We start from the raw sequence: 17,289 nt of genomic DNA on the forward strand, positions 1-17,289 counted from the left end.
CCTGAGATACCACACCGGGTTGATTTCGTCGTAGCTGCTTATAAGGGGATGTATGGACAGGCGTTAGAGGTGGCCGCAGGTCTGAGGTAAAGTGCAGCATGGGAACTACGTGTGTTGGTGACAATATGGAAATTGCAAATGTTATCGTTGGTTTTCGTACACTGTAGACGTTGTCATCATGTAGTGGAGTAAGTATTATTACACAGAAATTGAGTGTGTATTGGAGTTTCATCGGTTTTACGTGAAGTGGCGTAATCCTCTGTGAAAAGCCCAACATTCGCGGTGATATGCAGTGGTTTGTGAATGTGTTTTTCATATCACTAGGGTACATATATTTCAAGTATTATCAGAAGTATATTTCTTCACCTTGACAAGTTTTGTTTTTCTCAGGTCGGGTGGTGCCACTGTTGATGTTATGCTTGAGGCGGGTAAACGTGTTGACAAGCAGTTCAGGTAAGGAGGAACGTCCAGTGTGATGATGCCGCGTTTTTCACATGGAGTATTACGCGACTTCCCGTAAAACTGGTGTTTTCTCTAGGTATGCGGATCGTGTTGGTGCTGATAAGATAGCATTCGTAGCACCAAGTGAATGGGAGTCGGGTAAGGTCCGTATTAAGGATCTCCGTACAGGTGAGGAAGAAGGAGGGTCGTCCCCTCATCATCATCCATATACTACACCTCAGGTGATTCGGAGGCCCGCGTACAAATAGATATACCGGTATGTGACCTTGCTAACGCTAAGTCATATTTCGACAAGCAGGCCGAGTAAACAGGCGGAGCGAAGCGCGACATGTTGTGCAGTTTTGTTTACTGTCGCCAGACACGATTTCGAAGGACACTGTTCATTAGCATTCCTTTCTATAGGGTTTCTGCCAAGTATTGTGTCCGTGTTATTCAGTAGTGTGGACGCGGCTCCAAATTTGTTATATCTTTTGTGGTGGTCACCGTTGGTTGTGTCTGTTTTGGGACTACTCGTAAGGTTATGCGATAGGCGTTCGCTTGTATATTCGTACCACCCTTGCGTGAACATATGGCTTTGCGTAAGAGGAGACTCCATGGCCCTGTTGTAGGGATAGAGTTGCTACGTTAAGGTTTCTCATTGAGTCGTTGGTGTTTCCGTACTATGCAGCTTAATAAAGTTAACAATAGGCAACACAACCATTCTGATTTCCACATACACACTAGAAGTTGCCAATCCAAGCACACACAATAGGAAGGACATCCTCACTCTAACTAGTTCCCATGTGGTCTTTCTTAAAGACTGAGTAATTTGGTCGCCGAGAGATGAAGTTCTTATGAATGATGGTGAGAAGTGTGAGACTATGAAGATAATACAATCGATTGCTTACTTCATAGAGATAACCACCACGGTTGAGACAGAATTGAACCATCCAACTTACCCTACTCGCCTTACTCGGTATCAAAAAAAACACACGATAATTACAGTCGAGCAGGAACTATACATATATACTTCAGTATTTACATAGATTCCCCGAAGCCCTTATTAGCTATCGACAGTTTACTTTCCTATCACGTTAATATGACTAACTGTTGCTCATCGCAGCTCCACACGTCACGGAGGCAGTCCGGACTAACTGTCTCATTGCTAATCGACACGAAACGCAGTCATAAATCGTTTGGTCATTGACATACCACGAACGTTTGTGTTCCGATTAAGCATAGCATTGATGATGAGCAGTGCTACATACTATGGTCGTGCTTCACGTATTCGACCAACATCGAATGCACATGTGATGACGTACACTACAACAGCACCAACAACTCAGCGAATGATAAGGCCTTCTGTTGCTCTCACTACAGTAGTAGTCATCAATCAATAAGCTCGAATACCAATATCCAATGCTTATGGTGAGTTAATATGATAATACACGGGTGAAGTATTCTATTCATCTCCTATTTAAATGTATCTCGTTCTTTTTCGCTCGTCCTACATGTTACTATGCGATGCAGATCAACACAACACTGAATTGCGGCACAACTTAGGATGTAGAAAGTACTTGCCAACCACGTCCAACGACCACTATAAAGTGCCCATGATGGAGGACAGCAACAGCATTCGGCTCGGTTGCTATACAACGAGTACAGCCACTTAACGATAATTCTTCGTCATCAACGCTCCATGCTTTTACTCTACGGTCCCATCCCACCGAGTAAATAGTCTGAAAACGAGCAAATGCTCAGTTCAACAACAACAACAACAACAGTGCCGTGTTTCACCTTAGTCGACGGAGCTGTTGCCATGGCGTGGATTCCAGCGAGATGTGCCAGGCTTATACGTTTCAATATTATCATACGTTGGACGTCAGTGATAACTACGTCCTGGTCATCGCCACTACTCGCGAGCTTTCCTGAGGGGACAACAACAACGTGATGATAGACATTTAAACCAAAGCTGACACCACCGCTATCTATCCATGCTAATGCATTGACCCCTGCAGTATGAACAGACAGACAGTCCTTGTCGTTGAGCCGAACGATGTGACCATCAGCATAGCCAGCAATAGGTGGTGACACCTGGTGTGCATCGGGGGCTATCACCGCCAGGCATGCACTGTGGCGAGTGTACCTTCATTGGAATACTCCATGGAGTTTGTTGCAATATATATTCCTCAGCTGAGCTTATGAGTTTCCTCACTGATCATAGGAGTCTACGAGCGAGTTGGGTTGGAAATCCACAGAAACCAATGAAAATCCCCGAAGATTTCCTCAGAATTTTCATATCGTCACCAACACATGTACTTAACCATGTGCAATTTTTACCACACTGGTCGCCGCTATTACGTAGAACGGAAGTGTAGTTTTCCAGGATGACCTTGAGCCTTCCAAACAGATCCAGAGCTGTCACCAAATAGGGCGAAAACGTTCTGATAATAATTACATTCAAGGAGTGTGAAAATCACCACTTTTTACATCGGGCGAATGAGATCCTATAGCAACCGCCATGAGTCGTACATTATCCATACCACACTCTGAGAACATCTCACCACCATCTTCTACCCACAACGACAGCTTGCCGTCCCTGCTACTGGTCACAACTCTATAAAGTAACCATTGACTTCTGGCCCCTCCAGAGATCACAAAGTCACCACAGGAGGCTGAAATGAGCATCGATATTAATACATATGAAGTAAGTTTAATCGATATCCTAATTCCATGTACTATCGGAGTCTCAACACGTGATGATGATGATGGAACGATCTCTAATGCGAGGTACTACGATGAGAAATTCATATCATTCCAACGTAAGGCGTCTCCTGATGTTGGTATTTGCCGTTACCATCACTGAAATGTTGTGCCCTTCGGCTCGTTTAAACGACCTAATTCGACTTTCCCAGAGTCCGAAGCTCTGCCCATATACGACTACATATAATCAGAAACATTGACAGTCAGTGCTGGGGGGAATGTATGTTCGCTTTCCTCAACTGAGCTCAGGAATTTCCTCAATAGTTAGAGAATTTTACATACAGATTGAGGCGAAAGTGTACAGAAACCAATGATAATTTGCCAAAATTTTCTCACAATTGTCACGAACCATGTGCATATTTTCCCACACTGCAGAAAGTATGAAAGAGAGTATCCCCACCAATGCACTTCACAGGCCCGATGTGAACATCCAAAGTTTGGACACATCGCCAGTCCTCTCCAGCAGAGGAGCTCGTCGGAGTATATAACTTCACACTGTTATCTTCCGAGCACGTGACGAAGGACCTACCACACTGTAGAGTACCACCGCTTGGCTGTTGATACTACATCTGATCGGCTCCCACTGCGCACACTCCATGTATGGTCCGCCCGTGGTCGCCATTGAATTCACTGCTTTCTGTCATCCAGGATGCCCCCGACGCTGAGTGAAAGTAAACAGTGTTGGAGTAGGAATATATATTCGCTTTCCTCAGCTGAGCTTATGAGTTTCTGAACAAGTTGGTTTGGCAGTCCACAGAAACCAATGGAAGTTTCCAAGAATTTTCTCAGAATTTTCATATCGTCATCACCAACACATGTGGTTGACCATGTGCAATTTTTACTACACTGGAAGTGAAAGTGTTCGACTAAATTGAGATTCACCTTGAGCGACTGTGAACTCCAATTTTGCCGTATCAGCGTAGACGAAGATGGCCTTTCCTTCTTGAAAGGTCAAAGCATAAGGCCGACGCTGCCCACCACAGTTCACCTGATACAAAAACGGTCAACTACATGTGTTGATGATGACAATATGAAAATTCCGAGGAAATTTCGGGGATTATTGGTTTTTGCACAAAAATTCGTATGTAAATTTCCATTGGCTAAGTGGGCAGAGCGAACATATATTCCTGACGTGATAACAAGTGAATACAGTAAGAGCTGAGACTACCTTCCATCGCTCGACCAGAGAGTCCACATCCCACACTAGGAAGTCCGTAGCGCTGAACCCCCAAGCCAATCGAGGGGCTGTAGGGGAAGGCCTCCTTACGCCCAGTAGATGCTGAATGGCTGATACTCGTACAGTGTAGATAGGTTGGAGCTGAGGTGATAGCGACAACGGAAATATTATTATGATATTGTGGAATGATAATGTTATGAGAATTAATGGAGTTTCACGGCCACCCTAGTGATATGAAAAACACTAGTGGAAACATATTTCACGACTACTGCATATCACCGCGAATATCGCCTAGTTTTACACTAAGTATTACGCGTAAAACTCTGATAATAATTGGTTAACTATGATGACTCCCACTCACCGTGATTAGTCCGTCATTGGTTTCCTTCCATAAAGAGGTTATGACAGTTCCATCATTCCCACTGCATATGACCTCCTTCTCAGCCTCGTTTACTCGCCCTTTTACTTCTATCGCTATCAACCTCACTTTACTGTTGAATAATCGGCACTCGCTGCTGGGAGCAGTGCCGTCCTTATGGACCACCCATACGGTGCCATTAGCAGTGCCCAATAAGATGAAGCCCCCCGATACAAGGCAACAACAGGTTTTCCTGCCGGATATTCGGAATCGTCCTACCACTCCTTCTTCAGATGCAAGTGTGACATCTCCACTTCGATTCACTATGACGACCTCATCTGTCGTGGTGTTGGGGAATATTTCAGCGACTTGCTGCTCGACGGCTCCAACGATGGTTTGGAGATCGTCGAAAGTGTCTTTGCGGATGATAGAAACACCTCCAGAAACTAGACCAAACCATAGTCGAGTTTTGGAGACCCCTGCGGCAACTACAGGGGCGTCCTCCACTACATAGCGGAGTCTAAGGCCCGACTCTCTGGCGCTGCTGTCGGCCGTGTAGACCATACCAAAGTTGGAAACGACGCAGATTTGCGTGGCGCTGTTGTTGCTGTTGTTGAGAAAGCCGAGCCATCGTATCCAATCCTTACGGTGAGTGGGAGGTAGTGTGATACACTTCTTATCGTAGGACTCGGTATCACTTGTACTGGAGAGGGATATATCCCATACCTTCACTGAGGCATCTTCGCCAGCCGAAATTGCCGAGAGAGTGGTATGTGAAGTAGAGATAGTAAGGGCGCGGACACCGTGACCACCGTGACGATGCCCGTGGAACTGTCTTAGACATTTACCGCTTTTTCTATCGAAAAGTCGAACAATCGCATCCTCGCATGCTGTTACTATCCGATCACTACAGAGTAGTGCTGACCATACCCGTCCACCGTGACCCGAATAGGTACCAATAACAGAGCCGTCGTTCAGCCGCCATAAAGTAGCATTGCGATCATCGGAGGAACTCAATACCAACGGCCCCGACTGCTCATCATCATATACCCTCACGCTGAAGACTGACCCCTGATGGACCTCCATCTCTCGGAACTCAGCAGTGTGGAACGGTCGCCAGACAGGACAGGTCCATCGAACACTACCACCAACCACCACAATGTCGGCCTTGGAAGAGCCAAGACACTCGATCCAGCTACTGTAAAGTATTGCTCGGGAGGGTGCCTGTAGTCTCTCAATGATGGTAGCAGTAGTAGTGTCGATGACAAGCATTTCATTGTGCATTGTCGATGCACAGATGTGGTCACCCAACGCTAACGCGCAGAGGACCCAGTCTTCACAGTCAACTTGTGCGGTTTTGATAAAACCAATTACGGAGCCTGAAACATCTCGAGTGACCTTGCCCGATACCAATAGAGTTGTTGCCCAGACTAACAGAGTGTCATCAGGGCAAAGCCTCAAGCCGTGAATATGCTCGTGATGGAAGAGTTTTTCGGTTAAGATAATATCTGATTGCTCCCCATTGGTGAAATGCATATAAGGACCCATGCCCACCGCAATGGTCATTCGAAGGGGATCTCGTAAGTTCTCTACGGCCAAGATCGGGCCGTGATAAGCAACTGTTTCGAGTGGCCCTTCTCTTGTCATACTGGTAAATGGACCGAAAGTGCTCCTGATATTATGAATCCCACCTACGACTTAACACAACCACCTACCGGGATAGATGAAAGGGGCACGTTAACAACAATTTAAATTAGAGCAAACTCTACACTGAGCCACCATTCCAATATATTGTAGTTCACCGAGGTGCGGTATCATCCACACCTCCCCTAGGCTAAACATTCACTGTAGTACAGTTGCTACCCGTCCGCTACACTTTTAAACGACGACTTGAGTTCTAATTGAGTTCGATTCCTCTGCTGGGGCAGTTATGCCAAGGTATGCCGTAGTATAGATTCAGACGCAGTGGGGTGGTTATGCCATACCTCACGACAGGAGAAAGAGGCGCACGGGAAGATATCTCGCCTTAGATGAATCATCAGCTGGCACGAGTATCCCCAAGTCAGTACCTTCCTGTCCACAAACCATTTCCTAAGGTAGCTCCATGCTGCAGTCGTACCGGGAACTGTTGAGCCAACTACACGGAAATGGAATTATAAACAAACAGAGCTTTACACGTTGGACATGGCAGATTATACAGGGTGGTGCAAAAGAAAGATCCCACGCCTCGTAATTTCGCGGTAAATGGCAGTTCTTGAACAACATCATGTGAAAGCCATCATCGAGCTCGCTCCAACGGCGTACAAGCGGTTCTGACATCCACATCACGCACTCGTCGTTAAACGTAAAATCGGCTACATGTTTGCACGCAGACACCCTGCGCAAGTTCAAACCTCACATGGGGTATTTCTCCAGACATCTATCGATATGGTTGTGTGCCTTGGAAGATTCGCCATAGAGGCTCTAACCCTGTCATAGAGCCCACAGTAATGGCAGGCCGGGGGCTCGCTTCTTCCCTCAAAAAACGCATTTTTCCCGAGTGCCTCCACTTGGAGTGCAAGAAGAGTACAAGAGTACCATAGAGTGCAAGAAATGAATAACCGTCGAATTTCACCGAATTTCGATCATGTACAGTATTATGTAGTAGGGTAGTTAATATTTTGTACTAGCGTGCTGGAAACCTTATACTTCATCTGCGGTACTGCTGTACAGTATATAACGAAGCATTTTATAGAGGAAAAACAAGTAATGATACGAAAAGTGTGTGTGAAAGGAACTTGAGCAGTATTGCGCTTCCTTGATTGAGAATTCTCGAGTGGATTAATAGTTGTCATTTGTGTGGGCTACGGATACTTACACTGCCAATCATATATTGCTGGGTTCATCCAAACTCTTACGATCCTATTTGGTTCGTATGTATTAGGTCGATTAATGCAAAACGCGTGATGGCCAGTATGTACAACATTAAGCCGAAACTAGCGATCATGGCATTATAGGCTTTACAAGGGAAGGTATGGTTAGGAAGTTAGAAACCCACAATGCAAAGGCTTACTCACATACGGACCGTATGATACGGCTCTTGACTGCAACTCATTGAAAGGCACCCGTCTCGTGCTGGTGGAGTATGTGGCCATTTGAGCGGGGGGGCTCACTGGCACTACCCCTGAGAGTCTCAGGCTGAGACAATCATGACGGCGGAGTTCTCCCAATCAGGGGACACTCAAGACGAGGTTGTATTCCGATAGGCACCCACCAGAACCTCTCATAGAGAAATGAGGGGGCCGCTATGCCAACGGACTATACCATATATAGTAGATCTATTCAGGGAATAGGAGGGCCGCTATGCCAAAGGACTATACCATATATAATAGATCTATTTAGGGAATAGGAGGGCCGCTATGCCAAAGGACTATACCATTCATAATAGATCTATTGGAGGAATAGAGGGGCCGCTATGCCAGCAGACTATAAATCGTTAGAGGAGTCCCTCTTGGGTAGTACTGTCCATAATTACCTTCTACCCTACGACACGGGACAGATCTTGTGACGGACATAGATTCTCAGCTTATCGGATACCTCGACTTAGCTTGTCATATAGCGTCGTGCTAGCTTAATATAAGGATCAGTTCCATTCGCTTTTGGTCTGCTATTTCATCTGTAGCAGTTGGGATGGTTGAATCACCTATTGAAGACTTCTTCCTGCTAGCTTTGCTAACTTTCTCAATTTATTCCCATAATGTCCACCCTCTACGAAAATATTGGAGGCGAAGATGCTGTTAACGCCGCGGTTGAGTTGTAAGTTCTCTTCCTCGATCTCACCGCTTATCATTTCATCTCCGTAGATTCTACAAAAAGAACCTCTCGGATGATCGTATTAAGGAGGTTTGGGCCAAGACCGATATGAACAAACTGAAAGACCATCAGAGAAGTTTCCTGACATACGTCTTCGGTGGTTCGAACAACTACACTGGTCGCAGGTTAGTTGTCTTCCTTGTTGTTATTCACCCTCACGAGTTGCCTTCTGTAGCATGAGAGCCGCCCATGCAGGCTACAACATCACTGATGCCCAGTTTGACGCTGTCGTCGAGAATCTCACAAATACCATGAAGGAGCTCGGTATGTCAGACTCCACTCGCCGCCTTGTCATACATCTCTTGGCCAGGTATTGCACAGGAATATGTCGATCAAGTCAATGCCATCGCAAAGAGCGAGCATGACGATGTCGTCGGGCATTAGAGCCCATCAAGAGGCATACTATCGTCTCTCATCTTCATTCCAGACCTTTCCTTCCTTTGAGTGTTGCTATGGATGGTAGCTGTCGCGTTAGTTCGGGTTGGTGTGGGTTGCGAGTAATTAGAGATGTTTGCCAGTGCTGATTTGTGATATAGTTGTGCATCTCGGAGAACTGTTTCACTTGGCAAAGATTGTATGTGGTATTCATGGTGGACTCATTGGGTCCGTGGTTAACTGATGAGGGTTTGGGAACAGTTGATACGAAAGTTCGTATGGCAAGCGCATCTTGGTGAGTAGTTTCTCTTCACTCGAGTTCTAACTATGATCAAGATATCTTCATGATGTTGGTGTTGTGCAGCACTCGACCTTTGTTACTCGTGCGAGTAGCGTTCGCATTTGTTAATCGCTTCCTCCTTCAGCTCACGCTATCTGTTAGTCCAGTGCTCGCAGTCTAGAATCTGAGTCTGTGGTCTCCGATTCTGAGTTCGGGAACCTTGTTTTGCGGTGTCTTACATCTTCACCGTCTGCGGGCTTCCCTCACTTCTTAGAAGTTTTTCGGTTAAAGGCTTCATAAGAAGTTTGCATGGACGATTATCTGATCATGGAGTTCACACCAAGCAATAGGGATCACGACACCGAGAAATTGAATACAATTGCTTCGAGAGGGACGCTTAGGATGTGAGGCTTCCACGAAGCAAATCTTTGCTCACACACTGACAGTTAGATATCTCTTCAACACGAAACTCATCGTAGGCAATCCATCCTTCTCAGCTGAGATTGTTAATATCCTTAAGCGCTACCTAGCCCAGGGAGGTATGCGTATGCGAGGCGAACTGGACTCCAGTTACTGGAGTATCCATCGTGTGTAAGCCGGGAATGAGTGAGTTAGTAGGCAACATCAGCGATATTGGCATACGATGAAGCAGACAACAGCCATTGTCCCGGCAGTGAATCCAGCCATGTTGTGTATTCAGCCTCAGGCTTGCACACCTTGCTTCAGTAGTGAATCAATCCAACCATCCTCTGCACCATTGCAGGAGATGTATATTTGTGTAGGTCGATTTCCAAGCCCTATCGGTTCTATGTTCGCATCTGTCAAAGCTTTGGGGCCGGTCATGCTTAATGACTCGCAGTTCTGTAACTAGTCGAAGCTGTGGAAATGGCCTTGGAATAAGCGATGTGAGTTGCATCTTTGGTGAGAGGTAGAGCTGAGCCAGTCAGTAACTGATAAACACTACAACCTTTAGTCCAACTGCATTAGTTTAGGGAGGGTTCGAGTTGTGCCGGGGCAAAATTCCTCTCGCAGGATACCTCTGAAATGAAATACTCTAAAGACTTCCTGAGTTTTCACCGGTTACTTATAATGAGCCCTAATATAAGCGATTATGGGGGAGGAGGTCATACAGCTTGAAGCCTCCAGCAAGAGCTGCAAGTGTTGTATCTGGGAAGGCTCGAATGTAATGTTCAGAGCACATTTGATAATCTATGTAAACCCAGCAAGTATACAGACGCTGTCACAAAATATGTCCCTGTTACGATGACGGGGAAAGCTTTTCAGCTTTAGATATCCCCCCTCAGCTCAATGGAGTAGTTGTTGGTCTGTCATTATGTCGTGAAGGCCGTAGATGGAATGAGTGTATCCTCTATTGACGACTTTATACCTTCCAGCTTTGCTAACTTCCTAAATTCATTCCCATAATGTCCACCTCTACGAAAATATTGGAGGCGAAGATGCTGTTAACGCCGCGGTTGAGTTGTAAGGTCTCTTTCTCGTCCTCTTCACTCCTCATTTCACGTTCGCAGGTTCTATAAGAAGAATCTCTCGGATGATCGTATTAAGGAGGTTTGGGCCAAGACCGATATGAACAAACTGAAAGACCATCAGAGGAGTTTCCTAACATACGTCTTCGGTGGTTCGAACAACTACACTGGCCGCAGGTAAGCCGTCGTTTTCGTTGTTATTCATCTTCACGGGTTGCTTTCTGTAGTATGAGGGCCGCTCATGCAGGCTACAACATCACTGATGCCCAGTTTGACGCTGTCGTCGAGAATCTCACAAATACCATGAAGGAGCTCGGTATGTCAGACTCTACTCGCCGCCTTGTCATACATCTCTTGGCCAGGTATTGCACAGGAATATGTCGATCAAGTCAATGCCATCGCAAAGAGCGAGCATGACGATGTCGTCGGGCATTAGAGCCCATCAAGAGGCATACTATCGTCTCTTTTGACATTCCTACTTAGCGTTTTCGTGAAGCCAAGACTGTCGTGTTATTTCGGGTTACTACTAGTATGGGTCGCGGGTAATGATGCGTTTGTCTGGAGCAACAGTTCGAGGAACAGGTCCAGACACAAGATATCTCCGATCTCAATAGTAGCTCACTACCGGAGAAAATAGGCTGATAACATTTTCAAAGTGTCGCTTTGTACGATAAGATATCTCATGAAAACTAATACCTCCCGTAAGTCTCGATAATATCCAGCCTGTGGTATTCTCAGCCGCATTCTAATTGAGGAGGGTCGAGGAGGTCGATCGACCCCTTCCCAATGCCTCACATAAGAGCAAATACTCCGCTGCTAGCGTGATTCGCATTTTTCACTTTGGACTGAGGGGCCCTCCAGGAGGGCTATATCGTAGCCCATCCTTGCTCCTCTCGCCCATTCATGCAATACACCATATGCGAGGTTGAGTCTCGGCTCGAGACTCTCCAAGCCCAAAGCTGTCTTTCGAGTTCCCCATCCATACTATTCAATAATGGGGAAGTTACTCACAAATAAACCTCCAGATTCACACCGGGGCCTGCTTGCCAACCGATGCTGATCGACTTGAGGCTCCAGTAGGAGCTGGTGGTGAACCCGAGTTGACCTCAAAGCACCATGTCTTAGTTTGGTGGCGGTTATTAATTGTTCAAGAAGAATGCCAAGGCCGTCTACAGTAGACGGTCTACTGCAGGTCGGGCGGGAACGCTATACACACCCCGGGACTCTTGGGCTTAACAAGTGCGTGATCATTGGGCAATGCTCTTATTGAGTCCCGGTACCGGCATGAGCTCTGACGTTCCCTAGGAGTGGCAGGAGAGTCAGAGATATAGAGAGCTGATGCGTTTGGTTACTAAACTCACCAACTCTCTATTTCCTTGACTAACTTTTACTAAACTTTAGTAACGCTAAATCAGCGTTACTGATCCTTTCCTTCCATGAAAACCCACGACACGTTGTCTTTGACTATGCGACGTGCACGCTGGCCTAAGACCTCGGTGCGCATGCGTATATAAACTTCGTCGTGTCGTCCATGAGCCTCATGCCCAGCTACTGTAATGCATTGCGAGAAGGGAGTGGCAGACTCCAGACAAGTGAGTACCGCAATGCTGTTCCTACTGAGTGAGGATAACTTACCATCTCTCCATGGTTGATTCTCCTGATCTCCGATAAGAACATCACTGTTGGAATATCGCTCAACATGCTGTATCGTCTTGGGACTCAAGTACCGTCAAGTACAGCTCAGTTGTCACTGGGAACCCGCAAACGATCCTGAGTTGTTACAACTCAGGATCGTTTGAGGGTTTGAAGTCATTCATTAGGAAATGAGGGTGATAATATCTGATAACAATGTCATATGAATCAATAATTTCGACCGAAAGAATAATGGGCAATTCATGAGGCTTCCAAAGCACAAGCAATGAGCAAAGGCGCACCCACTTACATAGCCCGATCGATAGTATTCGGCCGACGACGACCCAGGCAGTCGCACGCACGCGAGAGCAGCCTCAGCACAGAAACCTTCCCAATGAATCACTTCCTGTATAAGGAGTAAGTAAATTATTAGAGCATCAGCTGCGCCACCTCACACATTCTGAACCCTCAACGGAGATCTCCGAAGAACAACAATGCTCTCACGTTCGAAACAAACGGTCAACGGGACGACCAATGACCATTCGATGCTTCCCAGAGACATGCAACGAGAAGACTAGTTGAGTTGACCACAGTAATATGTTTTTGCGAACTGTTGCCTCGCGTTGGAAACTGGCTATACTCTGGTGTACACGTAACATCAACAACTAGAGAAATACGGCCCTAGAATTTTACAGAATCGTAGGGGAGAACTATCCTCCCTTTACAAACGCGTGCGTGAAAAGCGGTTCATGTTAACGTTAACATGTTTGTGCGTGCAGTGCTCGTTTATTTGACTCCATTACGTGAGGCTACACTCCCCTCCGGCTGTATGTCCAACTCATCCATGCACAGATGTGTCGTAATATAACACTCGTGCCGTAGATATTCTAGGAAAGGATAGCTTGCTACGCCATCAATGAATGTGGATCTCTCTTGTAAGTGAAGAACTCGTCGTCTTGAATCGACCCCAACTATGAGGCTCGTATGGTCCGAGGAGCTCTGCTGCGGCTGATCGACTCGCAGCACGAGCTCATTCCCCAGTGTTACACAAGGTCACGGTCGTAGGCCAGGATCTTTTCCTTATCAGTTGGAGGTTTCAACTCGTCTTCCCAGATGGTCAGTAGCTTCCTCCTCGTTCTTCTCCTCCTCTGCTCACTTCCTTCTCATGCTAGAAGGAATGTGTCTGTCAGTAGTCAAGAGTGGGTCATCCCAATCGATGAATTGTGCGATACGTTATCTGTTGGTGTTAATAACTTCATGCTTGAAGGCGCCTCGGTGGACCGCGATGGTTCTGTGATATCGGAGGTGCAAAACATTACGATGGTCCACGAAATTGTCGATTGTGCCAAGAAGTATAATACCAGCACATCCCTCATATTGTGGACGGATGAATACCCATTTAATGAGTGCTCACTGACCACATTTGATTTCTTTACCTTTGAAAACCAGATTCAGCCCTATATCACTCAATATAATGTAGAGGAGGTGAGATATTTCATTTGGGTAGGAGCGTGCCAGCACTTATTCTGGCAAATCGCGCAGAATGTGAGCAACATTATCCGCCACAACTTGGTGACCAAGTCTGGGGAGCCAGTCAGAGCTTCGATTGGGTAGGTACGGCATCCTCATAACTCCGTTCTCAAGCTTCAAGTATGAGTCTACTGATCTGAGCTGGCAACCGCGACATGCATGTTCGTTTTCAGCTTCGCTGTGGAGCCTGAAGACTCACCCCTGTGGAACTATATCAAGTTATCCAAGATTGAAGACTACTTCGATGTCATATCGGTTCACTTTGGACATCCGGGACCTACCGACGAGAGCGTTATTAATGACACGGTCGCACGCAAAACTGTTGATTACCTCATCAACCTCGGGATACCACCTCAAAAACTGGAACTCTCAGTAAGCCATCAGAAGTCCCCTGCCCGCTATAGCGGGTCACGTTTGGAAGATTACTAGTCGACAATCTTGCATTCATTCGTTGTAACTCACTTCAGGTTGAAACTCTCGGCTTCATGGAGAGGACTAATCAACCCCTCTCTTACAACGAACTGATCGAGAAGGGTGCGCCTCCCTACTCGGACGGTCACTTCGATGGCTATATCTACCAGTCACAGAAACAAGTTGTGGAGAAGACTCGTATCATTGAGGAAAAGACTTTGTACGGGTTCAGTTTGCAGACCATCCTGTATGACTTGCCCGCCAAGGATAATTCTTCTTTATTTCATGCTGCATTTTACTACTCATGAAGCTCTCAGATGAGTAGGTAAAAGTCGACGAGGATTTTCCTCGGCCGAGTCCTCGATGGACCTTTCTCGGCGGGGGAATTTCTGTTCTCGTCTACCTGGGCCTTTAGGTCATCAACATTTTCACCCAATCTTTAGACTACTGATTGGAGTACGGTGTACTCTATTGGTGTTGTTTTAGTGTACACTTTTTTTGAACGGCCCGGTTCCCAGGTCTATGTGGTACCCTCTCTGTGGTATCCCGATTGAATCGGGGATTACCGGACCGCTCCTAATATATTTCCATTACAAACCAATCCTTCGAGTATACGCCTATTCTTGAAGAGAGTCTAGTTGGTCGAGTATAGATGAGTCGCTTTTTACTGTCCCAGTGGATGTTTGCTATATGCGCTAAGTTGATCGATGACATATAGCGGATGAAGCTCTTGCAGGACACAGGTTCTTAACAGATTGTTCTGTCGTGTTTCGTCCAGTGTTTGAGCCAAATAACATCTACGTTGATTCCTAATCGTCTATGAGTTCAGTCACGAGGCGGCGGGGTCTTAACGATATTGATCATCAATGACCAATCGGAAGAGAATCCAAGTAAATAGGTCGAACCTTGAGTCATGCCAGTGAGATGAACAGCGAACTGTATTCCGCAGTTGACTTCTCAATGGGAAGTTCTCATGGCTAACTCGGTTACGTCTACGGGCTTCCCTTACTGTTCAGAACTTTTTTCGGCTAAAGGCTTCATAAGAAGTTTGCATGGACGATTGTCTGATCATGGAGTTCACCCTAAGCAATAAGGATCACAACACCGAGAAGTTTAATGCAATTGCCTCGAAAAGGACGCTTAGGATGTGAGGGCTCTACGAAAAAGATCTTTGCTCACACACTGACAATTTGACACATCTCCAACACGAAACTCATCGCAGGCAATCCATCCTTCTCAGCTGAGATTGTTGATATCCTTAAGCGCTACCTAGCCCAGGGAGGTATGCGTATGCGAGGCGAACTGGACTCCAGTTACTGGAGTATCCATCGTGTGTAAGCCGGGAATGAGTGAGTTAGTAGGCAACATCAGCGATATTGGCATACGATGAAGCAGACAACAGCCATTGTCCCGGCAGTGAATCCAGCCATGTTGTGTATTCAGCCTCAGGCTTGCACACCTTGCTTCAGTAGTGAATCAATCCAACCATCCTCTGCACCATTGCAGGAGATGTATATTTGTGTAGGTCGATTTCCAAGCCCTATCGGTTCTATGTTCGCATCTGTCAAAGCTTTGGGGCCGGTCATGCTTAATGACTCGCAGTTCTGTAACTAGTCGAAGCTGTGGAAATGGCCTTGGAATAAGCGATGTGAGTTGCATCTTTGGTGAGAGGTAGAGCTGAGCCAGTCAGTAACTGATAAACACTACAACCTTTAGTCCAACTGCATTAGTTTAGGGAGGGTTCGAGTTGTGCCGGGGCAAAATTCCTCTCGCAGGATACCTCTGAAATGAAATACTCTAAAGACTTCCTGAGTTTTCACCGGTTACTTATAATGAGCCCTAATATAAGCGATTATGGGGAGGAGGTCATACAGCTTGAAGCCTCCAGCAAGAGCTGCAAGTGTTGTATCTGGGAAGGCTCGAATGTAATGTTCAGAGCACATTTGATAATCTATGTAAACCCAGCAAGTATACAGACGCTGTCACAAAATATGTCCCTGTTACGATGACGGGGAAAGCTTTTCAGCTTTAGATATCCCCCCTCAGCTCAATGGAGTAGTTGTTGGTCTGTCATTATGTCGTGAAGGCCGTAGATGGAATGAGTGTATCCTCTATTGACGACTTTATACCTTCCAGCTTTGCTAACTTCCTAAATTCATTCCCATAATGTCCACCCTCTACGAAAATATTGGAGGCGAAGATGCTGTTAACGCCGCGGTTGAGTTGTAAGGTCTCTTTCTCGTCCTCTTCACTCCTCATTTCACGTTCGCAGGTTCTATAAGAAGAATCTCTCGGATGATCGTATTAAGGAGGTTTGGGCCAAGACCGATATGAACAAACTGAAAGACCATCAGAGGAGTTTCCTAACATACGTCTTCGGTGGTTCGAACAACTACACTGGCCGCAGGTAAGCCGTCGTTTTCGTTGTTATTCATCTTCACGGGTTGCTTTCTGTAGTATGAGGGCCGCTCATGCAGGCTACAACATCACTGATGCCCAGTTTGACGCTGTCGTCGAGAATCTCACAAATACCATGAAGGAGCTTGGTATGTCAGACTCTACTCGCCGCCTTGTCATACATCTCTTGGCCAGGTATTGCACAGGAATATGTCGATCAAGTCAATGCCATCGCAAAGAGCGAGCATGACGATGTCGTCGGGCATTAGAGCCCATCAAGAGGCATACTATCGTCTCTTTTGACATTCCTACTTAGCGTTTTCGTGAAGTCAAGACTGTCGTGTTATTTCGGGTTACTACTTGTATCGGTCGCGGGTAATGATGCGTTTGTCTGGAGCAACAGTTCGAGGAACAGGTCCAGACACAAGATATCTCCGATCTCAATAGTAGCTCACTACCGGAGAAAATATGCTGATAACATTTTCAAAGTGTCGCTTTGTACGATAAGATATCTCATGAAAACTAATACCTCCCGTAAGTCTCGATATATCTAGCCTGTGGTATTCTCAGCCGCATTCTAATTGAG

At 46.2% G+C, this 17,289-nt stretch overlaps 6 protein-coding genes across 6 annotated transcripts in view; 5 read left to right on the forward strand and 1 right to left on the reverse strand.

The window, feature by feature from the left end:
- Pmar_PMAR011091 (Histidyl-tRNA synthetase, putative) overlaps positions 1–769 on the forward strand; it is a gene marked incomplete at its 3' end in the record, with an annotated part of 3,650 nt that extends 2,881 nt beyond the window's left edge. The window contains exons 9-12 of the mRNA XM_002779585.1: positions 35–86; positions 391–453; positions 539–630; positions 684–769. Of these exons, the coding sequence (XP_002779631.1) occupies positions 35–86; positions 391–453; positions 539–630; positions 684–769 (293 nt within the window). The remainder of the gene's footprint in view (positions 1–34; positions 87–390; positions 454–538; positions 631–683) is intronic.
- A 2,998-nt stretch (positions 770–3,767) lies between these two features.
- On the reverse strand, positions 3,768–6,391 carry Pmar_PMAR011092 (Guanine nucleotide-binding protein subunit beta, putative; the record flags this gene model as incomplete). The annotated part of the gene is made up of 4 exons (XM_002779586.1): positions 4,743–6,391; positions 4,373–4,522; positions 4,087–4,192; positions 3,768–3,865 (listed from the first exon to the last, which is right to left on the reverse strand). Exons 1-4 carry the CDS (start codon positions 6,384–6,386, stop codon positions 3,768–3,770), a joined length of 1,998 nt encoding a protein of 665 aa, XP_002779632.1. The 5' UTR covers positions 6,387–6,391.
- A 2,084-nt stretch (positions 6,392–8,475) lies between these two features.
- On the forward strand, positions 8,476–8,975 carry Pmar_PMAR011093 (Myoglobin, putative; the record flags this gene model as incomplete). The annotated part of the gene is made up of 4 exons (XM_002779587.1): positions 8,476–8,534; positions 8,582–8,716; positions 8,767–8,855; positions 8,902–8,975. 4 exons carry the CDS (start codon positions 8,476–8,478, stop codon positions 8,973–8,975), a joined length of 357 nt encoding a protein of 118 aa, XP_002779633.1.
- A 1,695-nt stretch (positions 8,976–10,670) lies between these two features.
- Pmar_PMAR011094 (Myoglobin, putative) lies at positions 10,671–11,169 on the forward strand (the record flags this gene model as incomplete). Its single annotated transcript, XM_002779588.1, has 4 exons — positions 10,671–10,720; positions 10,776–10,910; positions 10,961–11,049; positions 11,096–11,169. The coding sequence occupies 4 exons, from the start codon at positions 10,671–10,673 to the stop codon at positions 11,167–11,169; spliced, it is 348 nt and encodes a 115-aa protein (XP_002779634.1).
- Positions 11,170–14,054: 2,885 nt separating this feature from the next.
- On the forward strand, positions 14,055–14,614 carry Pmar_PMAR011095 (hypothetical protein; the record flags this gene model as incomplete). Its single annotated transcript, XM_002779589.1, has 2 exons — positions 14,055–14,267; positions 14,363–14,614. The coding sequence occupies 2 exons, from the start codon at positions 14,055–14,057 to the stop codon at positions 14,612–14,614; spliced, it is 465 nt and encodes a 154-aa protein (XP_002779635.1).
- A 1,858-nt stretch (positions 14,615–16,472) lies between these two features.
- Positions 16,473–16,972, forward strand: Pmar_PMAR011096 (Myoglobin, putative; the record flags this gene model as incomplete). The annotated part of the gene is made up of 4 exons (XM_002779590.1): positions 16,473–16,531; positions 16,579–16,713; positions 16,764–16,852; positions 16,899–16,972. 4 exons carry the CDS (start codon positions 16,473–16,475, stop codon positions 16,970–16,972), a joined length of 357 nt encoding a protein of 118 aa, XP_002779636.1.
- Between the last annotated feature and the right edge of the window lie 317 nt (positions 16,973–17,289).

The sequence above is a fragment of the Perkinsus marinus genome, assembly GCF_000006405.1.
Source record: "Perkinsus marinus ATCC 50983 genomic scaffold scf_1104296946658, whole genome shotgun sequence".
Classification (NCBI taxonomy): domain Eukaryota; phylum Perkinsozoa; order Perkinsida; family Perkinsidae; genus Perkinsus; species Perkinsus marinus.